The sequence below is a fragment of the Lucilia sericata genome, unplaced genomic scaffold (assembly GCF_015586225.1).
Source record: "Lucilia sericata isolate MDLA Ls3-8-SP2 unplaced genomic scaffold, ASM1558622v1 Contig001738F_arrow, whole genome shotgun sequence".
Lineage (NCBI taxonomy): Eukaryota > Metazoa > Arthropoda > Insecta > Diptera > Calliphoridae > Lucilia > Lucilia sericata.
Window position 1 is genome coordinate 42,390 of NW_023995642.1, and position 15,111 is coordinate 57,500.

The window sequence follows — 15,111 nt, forward strand, 5'->3', positions numbered from 1 at the left end:
GAAGATTTCTTATAGAATAACTATCTTCTTTTTCTACAAAAAAGAGTGTCTATACTGCAACGTTACTGCAATAGTTTGAACATGGCTTGTTTATATTGTTTAGGGTTGAAAACCGACTGAAACCGAAATATGTCCGTCTGTCCGCGGACAAAGTAGTTTTGGAAGTAGTTTTTCTATATGAAAAGTGTCTTCGTTTGAAGAAGATTTCTAAAGAAAAATTGTCGTCTTTGGATAACATTTTTCTATACTGCAACGCTACTGTAATGGTTAGGAAATGGTTTGCTTATGTTGTTTAGTATGGAAACCCGACAAAATCGGTCCAAATATGTCCGTCTGTCCGGGTTTCATAGACAAGTCAAGAATTAATATGAACCCACAAAAATTCAATTTTTCTATGTTTCACATTCTGGGTAGTTATTTTTGATACATATATTATCTAAAAATTGTATAAAATACTTTCAAAACAACAAAAATGCTAACTTCCTCTTAAGAAATACATTATATTTTAAAAAAAGTAAAAGTGTCTAAAATGTTTCTCTTAAATTTTCTCTTTTCAAACAAAAAAAAAAAAAGATAATATCGTTCACAAAAAAATCTCTAAACAGGTAATTTAACAATATAATATACCTTCTAATTATGTGATTTAGTTGTGGAAATACACAATTATGTTATTAAACTCTTTATTATCAATTTTATTATTATTTATTTGAAAGCTTTTCAAAAAAAAAAAAAAAAAATATCATACAAATTCTATTGCCACAACTGAGACGTGGTTGTTTGGTATTCATCATCATTTATGATTTATGATGTTGCTACAATAGTTTTAACACTTTTTCTAGTTTATATGTCTACTAGATATCAACTATCTATTTATCTAACAGATATACAATCATTTTTCTTTATTTTATTTTTTAATGTTTTTTTTTTTTTTGCTTCTTATAGGTCTTGGTTCGTTGATTTTGTTGCCGTAAGTTAGAAGTAGTAATTATGGTTAATTTTATTTTTATAAACAAGTTTTAAGTTTGTTTTTGTATTAAATATTTAACAAATTTTGTGGTTTTATTTTTAAAGACGGAAGAGATATTCACAAGTAGTAATATTATGATGGTTAAATAATTAAGAAATATATCTATCTATTATAGTTGTAGTTTTCTTTGTTATAGTTTGATTATGGTAGCAGCAAAATGGCTATTAAATAATAAAAGATATTAAAATAAGTTGGCGTTTTGGGCTGTTTTTTTTTTTGTTTGGCAAAGTGTTTAGATATTTTCATAATTGTTATAAATTTAATTATTATAATTTTGGATTATTAAAAGCAAAACTTTACTTTTTATCTGTAAAAAAAGCCGCTTTTTAATTGTTAAGTCCCAACATCAAACCGATCTTACAGTATCGTCTTAGAACAAGAAACTTCCTTCCGAACAAACACTAGTTACTATAGGGAAATATTCCAGTGTTTTATTAATATTATCCAAAATGCTGTCTGTAACTGCTAACTGACCGAAATTAAAATCTAGCTCCGTTCCTCAGAGAAAGTAATTATTTCAAAATTGACAAGGTTGTTGATCAATTGGACATGTTTAAGAACAATTTTCTGTTCAATGTTACATTCCAAAATTGTCAACAGAAGATAATACTATTTAAGAAAAAAAGTGATACGGTGTAAAACTTCAAATATGTCACTTCTATAATTTGAGGTTCCATGCCACTAAAAATCGAGTTTGGACTAGTAGGACGGTAAGGTATGTAAGGAAATGTGACGCTGTCTAAGGTTGGATGTTAGTTCTCCGCACGTTTTGGTTATATAAAGTAGGCATCATTGGTCTTTAGTTCAAATTGTTACATATACATTTCTTCAACTTCTAGTCCATCGAGGATATATATATTTTAGCCAATATCGAAACGATATCGAAACTTGTGTATTATAGTTTGCAAAATTAGGTTAGGTTAGAGAGACCAATCAACAATTCAATTTCTTGTAAATTTCATTTCAATGAAGTGGGCGTAGATTGTGGGCGTTAAATGCAAGCCACATATCACCCGGATCAATTTCATCCATATTTGCCAAACGAAGATAATTGATCATGGTGCGGTAACGATCTCCAGTTTAATAAATAAGATTGAATAATGACACTGAGATGTAAACTACAGCAAAAGGTACACTATCACCAATTCGTCGCTTAAACGTTAATCTTTTCTTGAATGGTTTACCAGAGTATACTGATCAAATATATCACAACTTGAGCGCTGTATGACATTTCGTTCGACATTTAGGATCCAACGTAGTTAAAAAAACACACTTTGTAAGTTAATAACACATTAAAGTTTATGATGCTCCAAATCGTACATGTTTTTACAACACAATTCTCAACTGGAACCTTTCTATTTTTATTAAAGTTTTGAATGAGTTCCATTGTACCTTCAACAGACAGACAGACATTACTACATAGATCGTCTTAAAATCAGTAAGGTTTCAGATCACAAAAGGGCAGTTAGTATTTAGTTTTACGACTACGGCTTTACTTAAAACCGTGTCGAAAAAAATACTAATTCTATAATAATTTAAACAAGTCCTCAAGATATTTGTGAACAACTTCAATCCTCTAGCTCGTTCTGTATGACCTTCATCGTGCCTTCAACAGACAGACGGACAGACATGACTAGATCTTCTTAAAATCTCTAAGGTTTCAGATCACAAAACGATTTTCTAAAAATGTTATCGAAAAAACTACTTAGGAACAATTTAAACAAATCCTCAAAGATATTTGTGGACGATTTTAATCCTTTAGCTCGTTTTGTATGAACTCCTCGTACCTTCAACAGTCAGACGGAAGGACATAACGAATACGTGTTAAAAGCTTTAAGGTTTCAGATTACAGAAGGGCGGTTAGTATTTAGTTTTGCGACAACGACTTCTCTAAATACGTTCTATAGCAATTTAAGCAAATCCTCCAGATATTTGTGGACGATTTCAATCCTCTTGCTCGTTCTGTATGACTCCAATCGTGCCGTCAACAGACAGACGGACATGACTAGAAAGTGTTAAAATCTTTAAGGTTTCAGATCTCAAAAGAGCAGTTAGTGTTCAGTCTTGCGACTACAATTTCAATCCTCTACCTTACTTTGTATGAGCTCCATCGTGCCTTCAACATACAGACGGACATGACTAGAACGTGTTAAAATCTTGAAGGCTTCAGATCACAAAAGGGCAGTTAGTATTCAGTTTTGCGATTACGGCATTTCTTAAAATCCTCAAGATATTTGTGGACGATTTCAATCCTCTAGCTCGTTTTGTATGAGCTTCAACTTGCCTTCGACAGTCAGACGGACGGACAGAAGTTCTTACTAGGGAATTCTATAATAACAATTTAAATTCTCAAGAGATCATCAAATTTCACACATTTTACTGGATATTTAGAATCAATAATCATATTTCACACCCTTATACAACTTTACAAAGTCTCAGTTTAGCTTTAAAGTGTACTTTAAAAGTTTAAGAACGATTTTATTGCTTAAAAAAATTACTAATTTTTAAAATAATTACCCACCTAATAAAAAAATCAATAAAATCAATCAATAATCACAATTCTTTAACTTGAATATATATTTTTAATTCATTTCTTACTTTAATCAAAAATACATTCATTCGCATTCTATCACATTCTGAAATCAACTAAGAATTCAGCCCATTTTGGGATCAATTTAATATATTACATTCTTAAATTCATCTGATCTTTTATCTCAAATAAAAATGCTTAAATTAGATTTTTAGTACTTAATGGACCCATTAGTTTGAAAGGTAGACATACACCTTTGTCTTTATCGGGCCTAACCAGTGCCTCAGGTGGCAATCGAACCCACCATTTCCGGTCTACCAGATTAGAACACTAACTACTAACCTACCGGAGGCCACAATGTGGATCCGTATTTGAATCAAGTATTTCTGTATTTTCTTTAAGAAAAACCGTACTTTGATTTTTTTCGAGGAACTATCAGTTTAAGTGGTTTTTCTAATCCTTAAACATAGTTTAATCCTATAAACTATTAAGTAAGGTAAACATTAGATTCTTTTATAAAATTGGGTCAAACTTTTAGAAATTGTGACAATAAGATCTTGAATATAAGATTTTGGTAGTAAAAAATACAAAGTACTTATAAAACACAAGATTTTGATTAATAATTCAAGTCTAATTTTTTATATAAAACTCGTAAATAATTTAACTTTTTAATACTAAATTCTTTCATACAATAAAATTGTTCTCTTTTTGTACAAAAAAGCAGAAGCAGTTAAAAAGATTGTTTAACTGAATCATTAAAAAAATAAAATTGAAAAACAGAAAAAAAACAAACTAAAACAAAAAACGAATAAAAAGAAGAGAAGAACAAAAGACAGACAGACAGACACAGAACATACCGGTTTTTAACAGCGATGTTTAATAAATCCGGTTAATTTGTAATCCCATATCACAGAATTTAAAGATTTTTATTTAATTTTTTTTTATTTTGTTGTTGTTGTTGTTAGAAAGATTTAGTTATTTAAACAGATACACATACACACTCACTGTAACACTTGCTTTAAGATAGAAACCATGAGAAATTCATGAAATTTTTTGTGTATTTTTTTTTGTTTGGTTTAATTTAATTTAATTTAATTTCTTTCTTTTTTTTATTATTATTTAATAACTTTGGCACACTTTTATTTATTTATTTGGATTAACATAAATGACAATATTTAATTATATTTTTATTATGCTGTAAATTATATTTTTTTTTATTTAATTAAATAAATTTTAACTTTTTTATTATATTTTTCTTTTATTTTTAAATACTTTCGTTAAAAATAAAACTCTCAAACATGAATTTTTCTGTTTTATTTCACTTTTAACTTCAAGATACAATTGTATCTATGACACTGACTTATGAGAGAACTGTCAATTTCAATATATTTTTTTCTGTTACCACCACCACCACCATCATCATCATCAGCATTCTGTGTTTTTTTGTACTTCTAGGTACGTGGATGTACATTACAACAAAAACACTATTTTGGAAAATTGAAAAAAAAAAAAAAAAAAAAACACAAAATTTTATTTAGAATAAACTTATATGGTAACAATAACAACAACTAAATAGGAAATTTTTAGGACGGACATGCAGCATATATTTTTGTTAAGCCACCGACGTTGAACAATCCGCGTTACGTTCTACACACATGGCGCTATTTAGCCTTGATTTGTGTTTTAAACATTTATTTTTCGGTATTTATTTGAATTCTTTCAATTTATTTGTTTACAAAAATTTTCTATTTATTTCTTTACAAAGTAAGAAAAACTAACAACAACTGCGTTTCTTTTTTCTTTCTTATTATAAATATATATCCTTTTTATCTGAGTGGAGAAAAAGGAGTCAGCCACTTCTCTAGCAACACACTTTTATTTATTTACATACACACACATACATATAACAAACTCACATATATTTACATTTTCTAAGATATTCCTTTTTTGCTTTTTAGTGGCTTTTGTTGTTGTTGCTTTTCAAAACGTATTTATTTTATTTATATTTTTTACTTTTTTTTTTAAGTAACCGGCAATCAATTTCGAAAATATTTTTTTATTATTTTCAAGTTGCTTTGCAGCACAGACATCGAACACAAAACACGAGAAGAGTGTGTGCAAGAGGCAAGAAACAAACTAAACACTAAAATCCACCAACAGCAGGGTCCATTACAATATTTTTTCGGTTTTTGTTTTTCTTATTCTCTTTTTTGCTCATGCTCTTCTCTTTGGCTAAGTGTTGTCAGCTGTGTGGAAAACATGTTATAAAAAGCACTAAAATATTTGAACAATGTAATCATTGATAAAAAAAAAAAAAAAAACAAAAAACAGAAAATAAAGGTCCAAATAGACTACACAAGCGGCTTGACAAACATACCAATATTTTACGTTTGTGCAATCCTGTTGTGTAGTGTATGAGGGTGTTTTCTGTTTGTACAAATGCTTGCTGTTTGTTTGTACAAAAATATTGATTTTTACACAAACATATTGAATTTTTGTCAAACCATTTGTATGGCTTATATTCAATAATAACAAATTTTTCAAAAAAATTACATTTCTAAGAAAAATTGACATCTGTATCTTTGAAAGTCCACAAAAACGTGAAAAAATCGGTGTTTGTACGAGCAATGTTTGTGTGATGTGTGTGTGAATGAAAAAAGTATGTTTGGTAAGCCGCTTGTGTAGTCTATTTGGGCCTTAATAAAAAAGATATGTCTGCCTATTAAACAAGAAGGTACTTTCTAGACTCTAAAAAAAGGAATTGCGCAATTTGCACTCAAATAAATCCGGAGTTACAGAAGCCCATGGGCCATGTTTCTAGGTTCAATATTATAGAAAATTCAAAAAAAAAAATACCTTTGTAGAACTAAAAAGTACCAAAAAGTTCTCTTTTATGTGTTCTCCCTTAATCCGAGTTCTAAATTTCATGTTTCAAAAAGTACCTTTTGTAGAACGAAAAAGTACTAAAAAGTGCCATTTTATGTGTTCTCGTACAAAAAGTAACCTTTTATGTGTTCTCACTTAATTCGTGCTCTACATATTTAATTTCATGTTTCTAGGTTCAAAATTCAAAAAGTACCTTTTGTAGAACGAAAAAATACAAAAAGTCCCCTTTTATATGTTCTCACCTTATCGATCCCTACATGCAAAATTTCATGTTTCTATATTATAGAAAATTCAATAAGTACATCTTGTAGAACTAAAAAGTACCAAAAGGTTCCCTTTTATGTGTTCCCACCTAATCCGGGCTCTACATACTTAATTTCATGTTGCTAGCTTCAATGTTATAGAAAATTCAAAAAGTACCTTTTGTAGAACGAAAAAGTACCAAAAAGTTCCTTTTATAGGTTCTCACCTAATCAAGGCCCTACATGATAAATTTCATGTTTCAAAAAGTACCTTTAGCAGAACGAAAAAGTACCAAAAATGGCCCTTTTATGTGCGCTCGCCTAATCCGGGCTCTTAATTTCATGTTTCTAGGTTCAATAATATAGAAAACTGCGCTCTTCAAAAGATCCACACGTTACTTTTAGCAAATCTGATACGATTTGTTAATGACACAACTTCGCCAGATATGTATGACTAAAAAAAGTCTTAAAGGATTTCTATCAAGCGGCAACGCTCTAAAAATGACGTTTTTGTGAAACAGATTCGTTCAAAGAACGATTTTTTAAGTGCGCATTGTGTGACTATTTATCTTCCCCGAATGCCATGTTGTCCCTTATAAAAGTTGGGACGAGTAATACATACAATTTCGGCGACATTTCGTCCAAGACTTTTCGGCAGTATTAGGCAATATTATGGATATCAATAGATCAAGTTCATATTTATTTCTTTTCCAAATAAATCCCAATACCCCTTAGTTTATGGACCCTCAGTGCAAGAGAGTCTCTTTTACAGGTATTTTGAATCGGTGATTATATATACAAGTAGGTTACTGCAACAGAATGGTGGTCATAATCTTAATATAAAGTTTCAGATCTAATTTTGCATAACTTCACCTTAACAAAATAAATCCCTTTAATATAATAACTTTAAACTAAAAGCAGTTACCGTTCGGTTATAGAGAGGCCATTTCAACTTGTAAGATATTCTGTGGCCTTCAGATAAGAGTAGTACAAGTAAGTAAGATTTTTATAATGGTCTTATTTATAGAACATACTTTGTATGAAATTTTCAGGCCATTGATAAATTGTTATGCATATTGCCCTATATGCCCAGATGAGGTTGCACATAGAGTCAATAAAGTATGTATATACTATTTATGGGGTCTATGTGCAACCTCAACTGGATATATAAATATAACTTTAACAATGAACGAAAAATTAAAGTACCACTCAATTTTTGGTTTTACCACATAGTGAAACAAGCACTATGAGATTATTGAAGACCTTGTTTTAAAAATGTCATGTTTTGAACAATTTAACTATTTAATACATGTATATTTTAAGTCTTCTAATGTACAAGTCTCAATCTAGTAATATTTGTCACGGCAAATTTCTCCTTCATAAATTAATGACATGTGTGGACTAGCAATGCTAATAGTTTAAACTTATTGTCATATGAATTTAGATCGGATATTATCATTGCACATCTGGCCTACCTCGCAAATAGGAACGCTTGTTAACTATATATCATCCCTTTTCCTTGATACTCACAAGTGAATTCCAGGGAATTGTGCGATTATCAAAGAGAACGTAAAAGAAACCTGATATTGTGGCCTCAGATATTACCAGTTCATTCTGGGAAATGCTATAATGAAACTATGCAGATTCTGTAGCTATCAGGAGCAAACTGTGGAAAACATCTGAACATATACAGGACAGCAAAGATATCAGCCGATTTTTTCTACTAGCCCCAGATATCTCCAACTTCTCACCAGTGAAGTCTGTTTACTTTTTACGGTGAACCAACGGATTAATGTAGAAGTGCTTTACATGAACACCTGCTGTGTTGGCTTATTTCACGGTGGTCTTTTTCAACCACTGGGTGAGCTTTTGCAACGACTCAGCACAGCCCCTTTGTGCTTCTTACACACAGATGGCAATTTACGTATATTGAATTTTCGGTCCAGTATACGTGCACTTTGCTCAAGTACTCGAGCTATCTAATCTCTTGTCATAGTAGTTCCGTTGGGGAATGACTGGTGTCATGAGTCAAGTTCAATATAACCCCGACAAAATAAAAGGCAATCACTGGTTAGAGTCGAAACAAGGGGCGGACCAAACATTAGGTGAAAACACACTATTGATGTTATGAGAAATGCTCCGTCCCTACAAACGTTCTCATCATCTAAAGACTCGCCCCAGTCGCCCAACCACACTACTGAGATGGCTTCTGTTTATTCGGTAACAGCACCTAGAGGACGTAAAAGACCAGTACCTAGAGGACGTAATCTTTTAACCAAGCACCCCTTCCAGCGACCACTACGTGGATCCCGAAGGAACCTCAACCAACTGACCAGCCAGGACAAGTCCTGTGAGCAACTAGCCACCCGTATTACCAGATTATGTGGTGCTCTGGTTAGACCCCGGGTTTGCAATACACCAAGATGGAAACTTCCACCGGGGGTGGTGAACCAACGGGTTATATTAAAGATCCAAAAACCGTCGTAGCCCCTGTAATCTAATCAATACAATTGACTAAGTAGAAAGTAGGTGAAATCAGAATCAGGCAATCTCATTGTCAAGTTCCCAGTTGTTTTAGAATTGCTTTGAATTGAAAGCACCAATAAATTGATTTGAAACTCCTTAACATTGATAAACTCTAAAAAAAACGCTCAAATTGACAACACAGTTTGCATGGTTGTTTATTTTTTCAACTCTACTTTTATAACTTTTGTATGTGAGAATAACAACATAAAATATGTACGAAGAATATAACAAAAATAAAATAAGAAAATAACAACAACAACTCAACAGTACACACTCTCTCACACACTTACACAAATAAGAAATAAACGTGCACTTATAGAATTTTTCCGATTTGTTATTTTAAGTTGGAAAAAAAAAGTAGACAAAAAATATAAATAAATGAAATGTTTGTGTTATTTTCGTTTATTTTTCTTGTGCTTCTTCTTCTTCTTGTTTTAATTTTATTTTTCTTTTCTAAACGCGATACAACAAAAAAAAAAAAAAAAAGAAAAATAGTACGATAATGTATAAAGTACTCTCATACTCCAACTAATATGTAAGAGAGAAACAAGAGTATGCATGTGTGTGCATGCGTATATATAAAGAACGGTACTTTACAATTGTTTTTTGTTGTTTATAATAGTTGTTTTCGTTTATGTTCTTGTTGTTGTTGTTGCTGTTTAATTTTCTTTAAGAGACCCGCGTAAAAATGCGTTTTATTTTCATTTCTTTACAAATTTTAATACTTTTAACTCTTAATGTTGTTTGTTTGTTGTTACTGTTTCTGTTGTTCTTGCTCTTGTTCTTATTCAAGAGTTGTGTTATTTTTCTGCATTTCAGAATTTATTTGAATTATTTTGAGTTTTTCTTTTATTATTTTTCTTTCCTTTTATTAGTGTACTTGTTGGTATTTGTTATGTTGATAAAGAAATAACATGAAATTAGTTTAGTATGTTTTACTAATAATTTTTCTATTTGTGTTTTTTTTTATTATTTGTTGTCTAATACAAATGGGAAATGAGATAAATTAGTATAAAATTTATTTAGAAGTCAAGTATAAAAAAGTAGTGCCGGCCTAGAGTTATTTTTAGAAAATTGATATTTTATAAATAGTACTATTTTCGTAGTAGTATTTTATGGGGAGTAAAGTTACTACGTTTTATTCCTGTTATAAAATGTAGTAATTGGGGTGTATTTGTGTGTTTAATAGAGAGCATTAAGGTGAGAGGAGGGTAGAGAAAGTAGAAAAATTTGTTTACAGTATGTCATAGGAATCTGTTGATGTTGTCAAAAAATAATTTAATAATTCAGACAATTAAAGTTTGGTTTTAAAAAAATTCTGAAAACCTTACGACCAAATACCTTTTTTTACGAATCTATACTTCGGAAATCGTAACCGAAATGTCGTAATAGGGGAAACGATCCAAATTACTTGCGAAAAGGCTGAAGAGTCCCTGAACACGCCCTTAAGCCTGAAAAATGTCTATTGAAAGTATAGAAAACCCCTTTTCCAGGGCAAGAAAATACTGGTGAGGGACGGAATTAAGTATATACTTAGGTTTAATTGTCAATTAAAATGGAAACACTACATTGAGGATTATAGGACACATCATCGATAAATACTAGACTCATGGAAAGGTTATACACAAACATTGGACGTACATACCCGATCGTATACAGGACACATAATTTGACTCTAATAGAATATCATATTTAAACGGAACATTCGAGCACATACCTATAGAAATATATCTTCCAGATACCAACAGGAATTAACAGATTAACCGACAGCCAGAAGGCAATTAGCGCCATATTAGGTGTTAAGCTTAAACCGAAGACCATACTGAAATGTAAGATACTTTTGACTCAATACTCTGCCAGAGGTAAAAATTATCAGCGAAAGATCGAAAATACCGGCTTTAAAGAGAAGGAAACTGGAGGTAGTTAATCTGACGAATACTAAACTGTTTATATCTCTCTGACAGCAAATGAAGTCTGCGGCAAAAGACCTGTTAATCGCCAATTTCGGATACCATGCTCTAAAGTTAAGCTTACGCCAGAGAGAGCTGTCTACATCGATAGAATGAAATAGTAGTTGAACGGACCTAGGTCTTGACTATAGTGTGGATGAGGCAAAACTTCCCGGGCACATTTTTTTAAATAGTTTTTCACAGGTATTTCATATTACATTATATTTTTCAGAATATTCTCGGAAATTATCGATCGAGCATCAAACTACATATTCAGTTTAAATCGGTATAGGTTCCTAGATAACTTTTGATTTCACCATATACAAAGCCAGGGATATTCGGTTAGTTGGCAGCGCTTCAAATGTTCGATTTCTTACTATTCGTTTAATTGTAATGGATCAATTTTTCATCGTAAAATCGCATTCAAGGCCCTCTGGTAACCAGAAGCATTATAAACTTTCAAATGAAAATTTTTCAGAAACTAAAGAATTTTGATAAGAGATTCAGTTAAAGATCTTGGGGTTTATCAAATTGATGCACTGAATTGTATTTAGGCTGAGGAATCTAAAAAGAATAAAAGGTCATTTCGGTTTCTCGAAGACAAAAAAGGTTTTACAGAATAATTTTTCAAACTTTACTCCGATGTTAATCACGGCTGTTATGGAATCTGATTGCTCTCGGAATCAGATTTGAAACCGACCAAAAATTGATTTTGGTATCATAGAAACCAATGTTATTGGTTTCATATTCGAATCAGAATTGTAATCAGAATTTGATGTCATCGAATCTGATGTTATCGTTTTTTTGTCAGAAATAATCCGATCAGCTGACTGCTTACAGATTTGCAGTTTTCTTTTATTTTTTGTTTTGTTAGTTTGTGGAATGTTGTTGGAAAATGTAAGTTAAATAAATAAAAATTTAATAATTTATAAATATTCAATTATTTTTGGCACAAATAGGGGCAAACATAGAAATGCAACACAGAATGCATTATTTTTAGAGTTCATGGAGAAGAACCCAGATATAGCAAAAGGTTTCACAAAACGCGATAAAGTTTTAGTGGATTCTCTTTGGCAGGAATTGACGGTTTCTCTAAACGGCGCTGGTCCGCCGAATAAGGATGTTAATGGGTGGAAAAAGGTAAACTATTTGTTTAAAGTTCATTAATTTGGCCACAAATATGGTATTCGTATTTACACACAGATATGGACAGAATGGAAAAGCGAGATTAAAAAAAAACTTGCTCACAACAAGGCCGAGGCCCGAGCAACCGGCGGTGGACCGTTTTCAAAATACCAACTGACACAAACAGAAGAAACAATAGTGCGATTGTGTGGAATCCAAACGACAGTGGAGGGTGTTTTAGGAATAGAATTGGGCATCATAGAGGTGATAGAGGAATCAAATGTTGCCGTAAATGATGATATGCCTACAGGCTCATCTAGGATAAGACCTGAAACACCTTACATGTGTAGTACACCAAAAAGAATACGAACAGAAACCACAGCAGACCGTTTAAAAAAATTTCTGGATGAAGATGGTGAAAAGAAAAGAGAAATAAACGAAAAACTCGACCAACTTATTGCTGTAGAAAAAGAAAATGCCAGTGCCCTTAGACGTATTTATCGCGCAATTGAAAAAAACAACGAGTCTGTGACCAAGAGTGTTAATGATTTTAAAAATGAATTTGCAATTACCAGTTCCCGAATTCTTAAGGCAATGCAGGAAAAAAATGAAATAAAAAAACAACAATTGCAACTAGAACTTATGAAATTTGAATTACAAAATAAAAGTAAAGCTCAGTGATCTCTTTTATTAAAACCTAAATACGTGACCTCAAGTCCAAAGGACAAAAAGAAGTACAAATGAATTAATTTTTTTTAATAATTACATTTAATTAATTTTAAAATACTGAATTTAATAAAATATAAATAAATTATTTTATTTATAATGTATTTGCTATTTCGTCTCTTATTTTCTTGCCTTCATTTTGCAGATTCGACGTAGAGAACAATAAAGAATTATCTTGTTCAAGATCGTCTAGTGCAACAGCTATTTCTTCAGCTTCATATGAAATTTTGTAGCTCCTGCATATATTGTGCAACGCGCAGCATACGTTCACTATTTGTACTACTTTTTCTGGGCTGTAATGTAATGTACCAAGCAAACAGCGAAATCGGCTTTTTAATACGCCTATAGTTCGCTCCACAATATTGCGAGCTGAGGTGTGTGCTATATTAAATTTATGTTCTTTTGTGTTGTATGCAGGATCTCTATAAGGTGTTAACAAAAATGGTTCAATTCCATACCCGCAATCTCCTAATAATCTAGTCGTTCGATCTCCACTTTCGTACTCTCTTAGGAAATGCTGACGTGCGTTGCTCATATTCCACACAAATGAGTCATGACTTGCGCCGGGATACCGTGCGCTAACTGCTCGTATCATCATGTCACCGTCACATATCTTCCAAACAAAAATGATTGCCAATAATGACAAATTATTGTTTCATATGTTACTACACAGAGAGAACAAATTCATTGTAAAAAATAGATTTTTTGCAAACTTTAATTGGGCCAACTAAATTTTTGGGTTGGAACATTATCGGCCACCATAATCATCAGTTGGATAAAATTTAGTTTTGGCAATGAATTTTTTCTCTCTGTGAATTTTTTACTCACGATCATGGCATTCATACTGAAATATCCCTTCCTATTAAAATATAACTGCTCATCAATCGTGGGTTTTATAATTTTAATGTGAGTTCCATCGATGCAACCAACAATGGAAGGTATTTTGTTTTTGTTAAAGAAATAATTTCTTGATCTACGTTTTTCACTTTCATCCATCCTTAGTTTTATCCACTGAGGACTTACATATTTTAGCAGAACTTTCAGTACACGACTTAATACAACTGATACAGTACTTCTGCCTAGACTTATGGTGGAATCGTTTCCAACTGACCTTTGGTAAGACCCTTCTGCTAAAAATCGCAATGTTGCAGCCAGTTGAATCACGCAGGGAATGGTTGATGGTAACAAATGTTATTTTACAATGTCCAACACCATTACGAACGCTTCTTTATTCAGACGGTATTGTCCAATGAATCTGCAAACCACTAAAGTGTTAAAACCACTTCCCGGCCAAATCAAAATCTCTACTTACACAGATTCTGGCAGTTCCAATGGATTGCTGTGATCCCTTAAAATTTTCCGATTAATTCGTTGACAACTTTCTTCCTCCATCAATAAAAATGCAACTACTGCCTCAACCATTTCAATTTTTTTGTATAAATTATTTAAAATGTAAACAAAAGAAAACAGCTGATTCGAATATGGGTTTTGTTTATTTTCGAAAGTAGGCAAAATCAAGACGATTTCATGACACCTATTCAAATCGGAATTGATTTTAATTTCTGATAAATTACCAATTCTGACTTGGATTCCATAACAGCCGTGAATGTTTTTATAATGAATTCTAAAACCAAATTAATTCCAAAACTCAAGAGAACTGTTAAAACGAATTAAACCTAGAAAAATTTTAAATTTTAAAACTTGTGGGAGTTATGAATTATTGAAGATACTGCACATTTCCAAGAAAATTAGTAAATTCCAATTTGTAACTCTAACCCAGCATAGATCGATCACTTTCTTCTCTTACAAAAAAAAAAAAAACACATTACATCACCACTTAATGACTTTTGATTCTGACATTTTGACTTTATGAGAAAAACTTTCAATTGTTTTAAAATCCATACATACAATTCTATTACAAACTTTCTTCTCTGATCAAATTAATCACTTTAAATTTAACATTTTATTTTTCAACCCAAAAAAAAAAAAAAAAAAAAATAATTGAAAACACCAAACGAATTTTATTGAAAAATTGGAAAATTTGTTAAAATTACATTAATATCATTTCGGCACCCCCCAACAACCAAAAAAACTCAAACC

The 15,111-nt window shown here is 31.4% G+C and overlaps 1 protein-coding gene across 1 annotated transcript; it reads left to right on the forward strand.

Annotated features, from left to right (window-relative positions):
- Positions 1-953: 953 nt before the first annotated feature.
- On the forward strand, positions 954-13,005 carry LOC119612573. Its single transcript, XM_037968379.1, has 3 exons — positions 954-967; positions 12,120-12,300; positions 12,364-13,005. Exons 2-3 carry the CDS (start codon positions 12,166-12,168, stop codon positions 12,964-12,966), a joined length of 738 nt encoding a protein of 245 aa, XP_037824307.1. The 5' UTR covers positions 954-967; positions 12,120-12,165; the 3' UTR covers positions 12,967-13,005.
- The last annotated feature ends 2,106 nt before the right edge of the window (positions 13,006-15,111 follow it).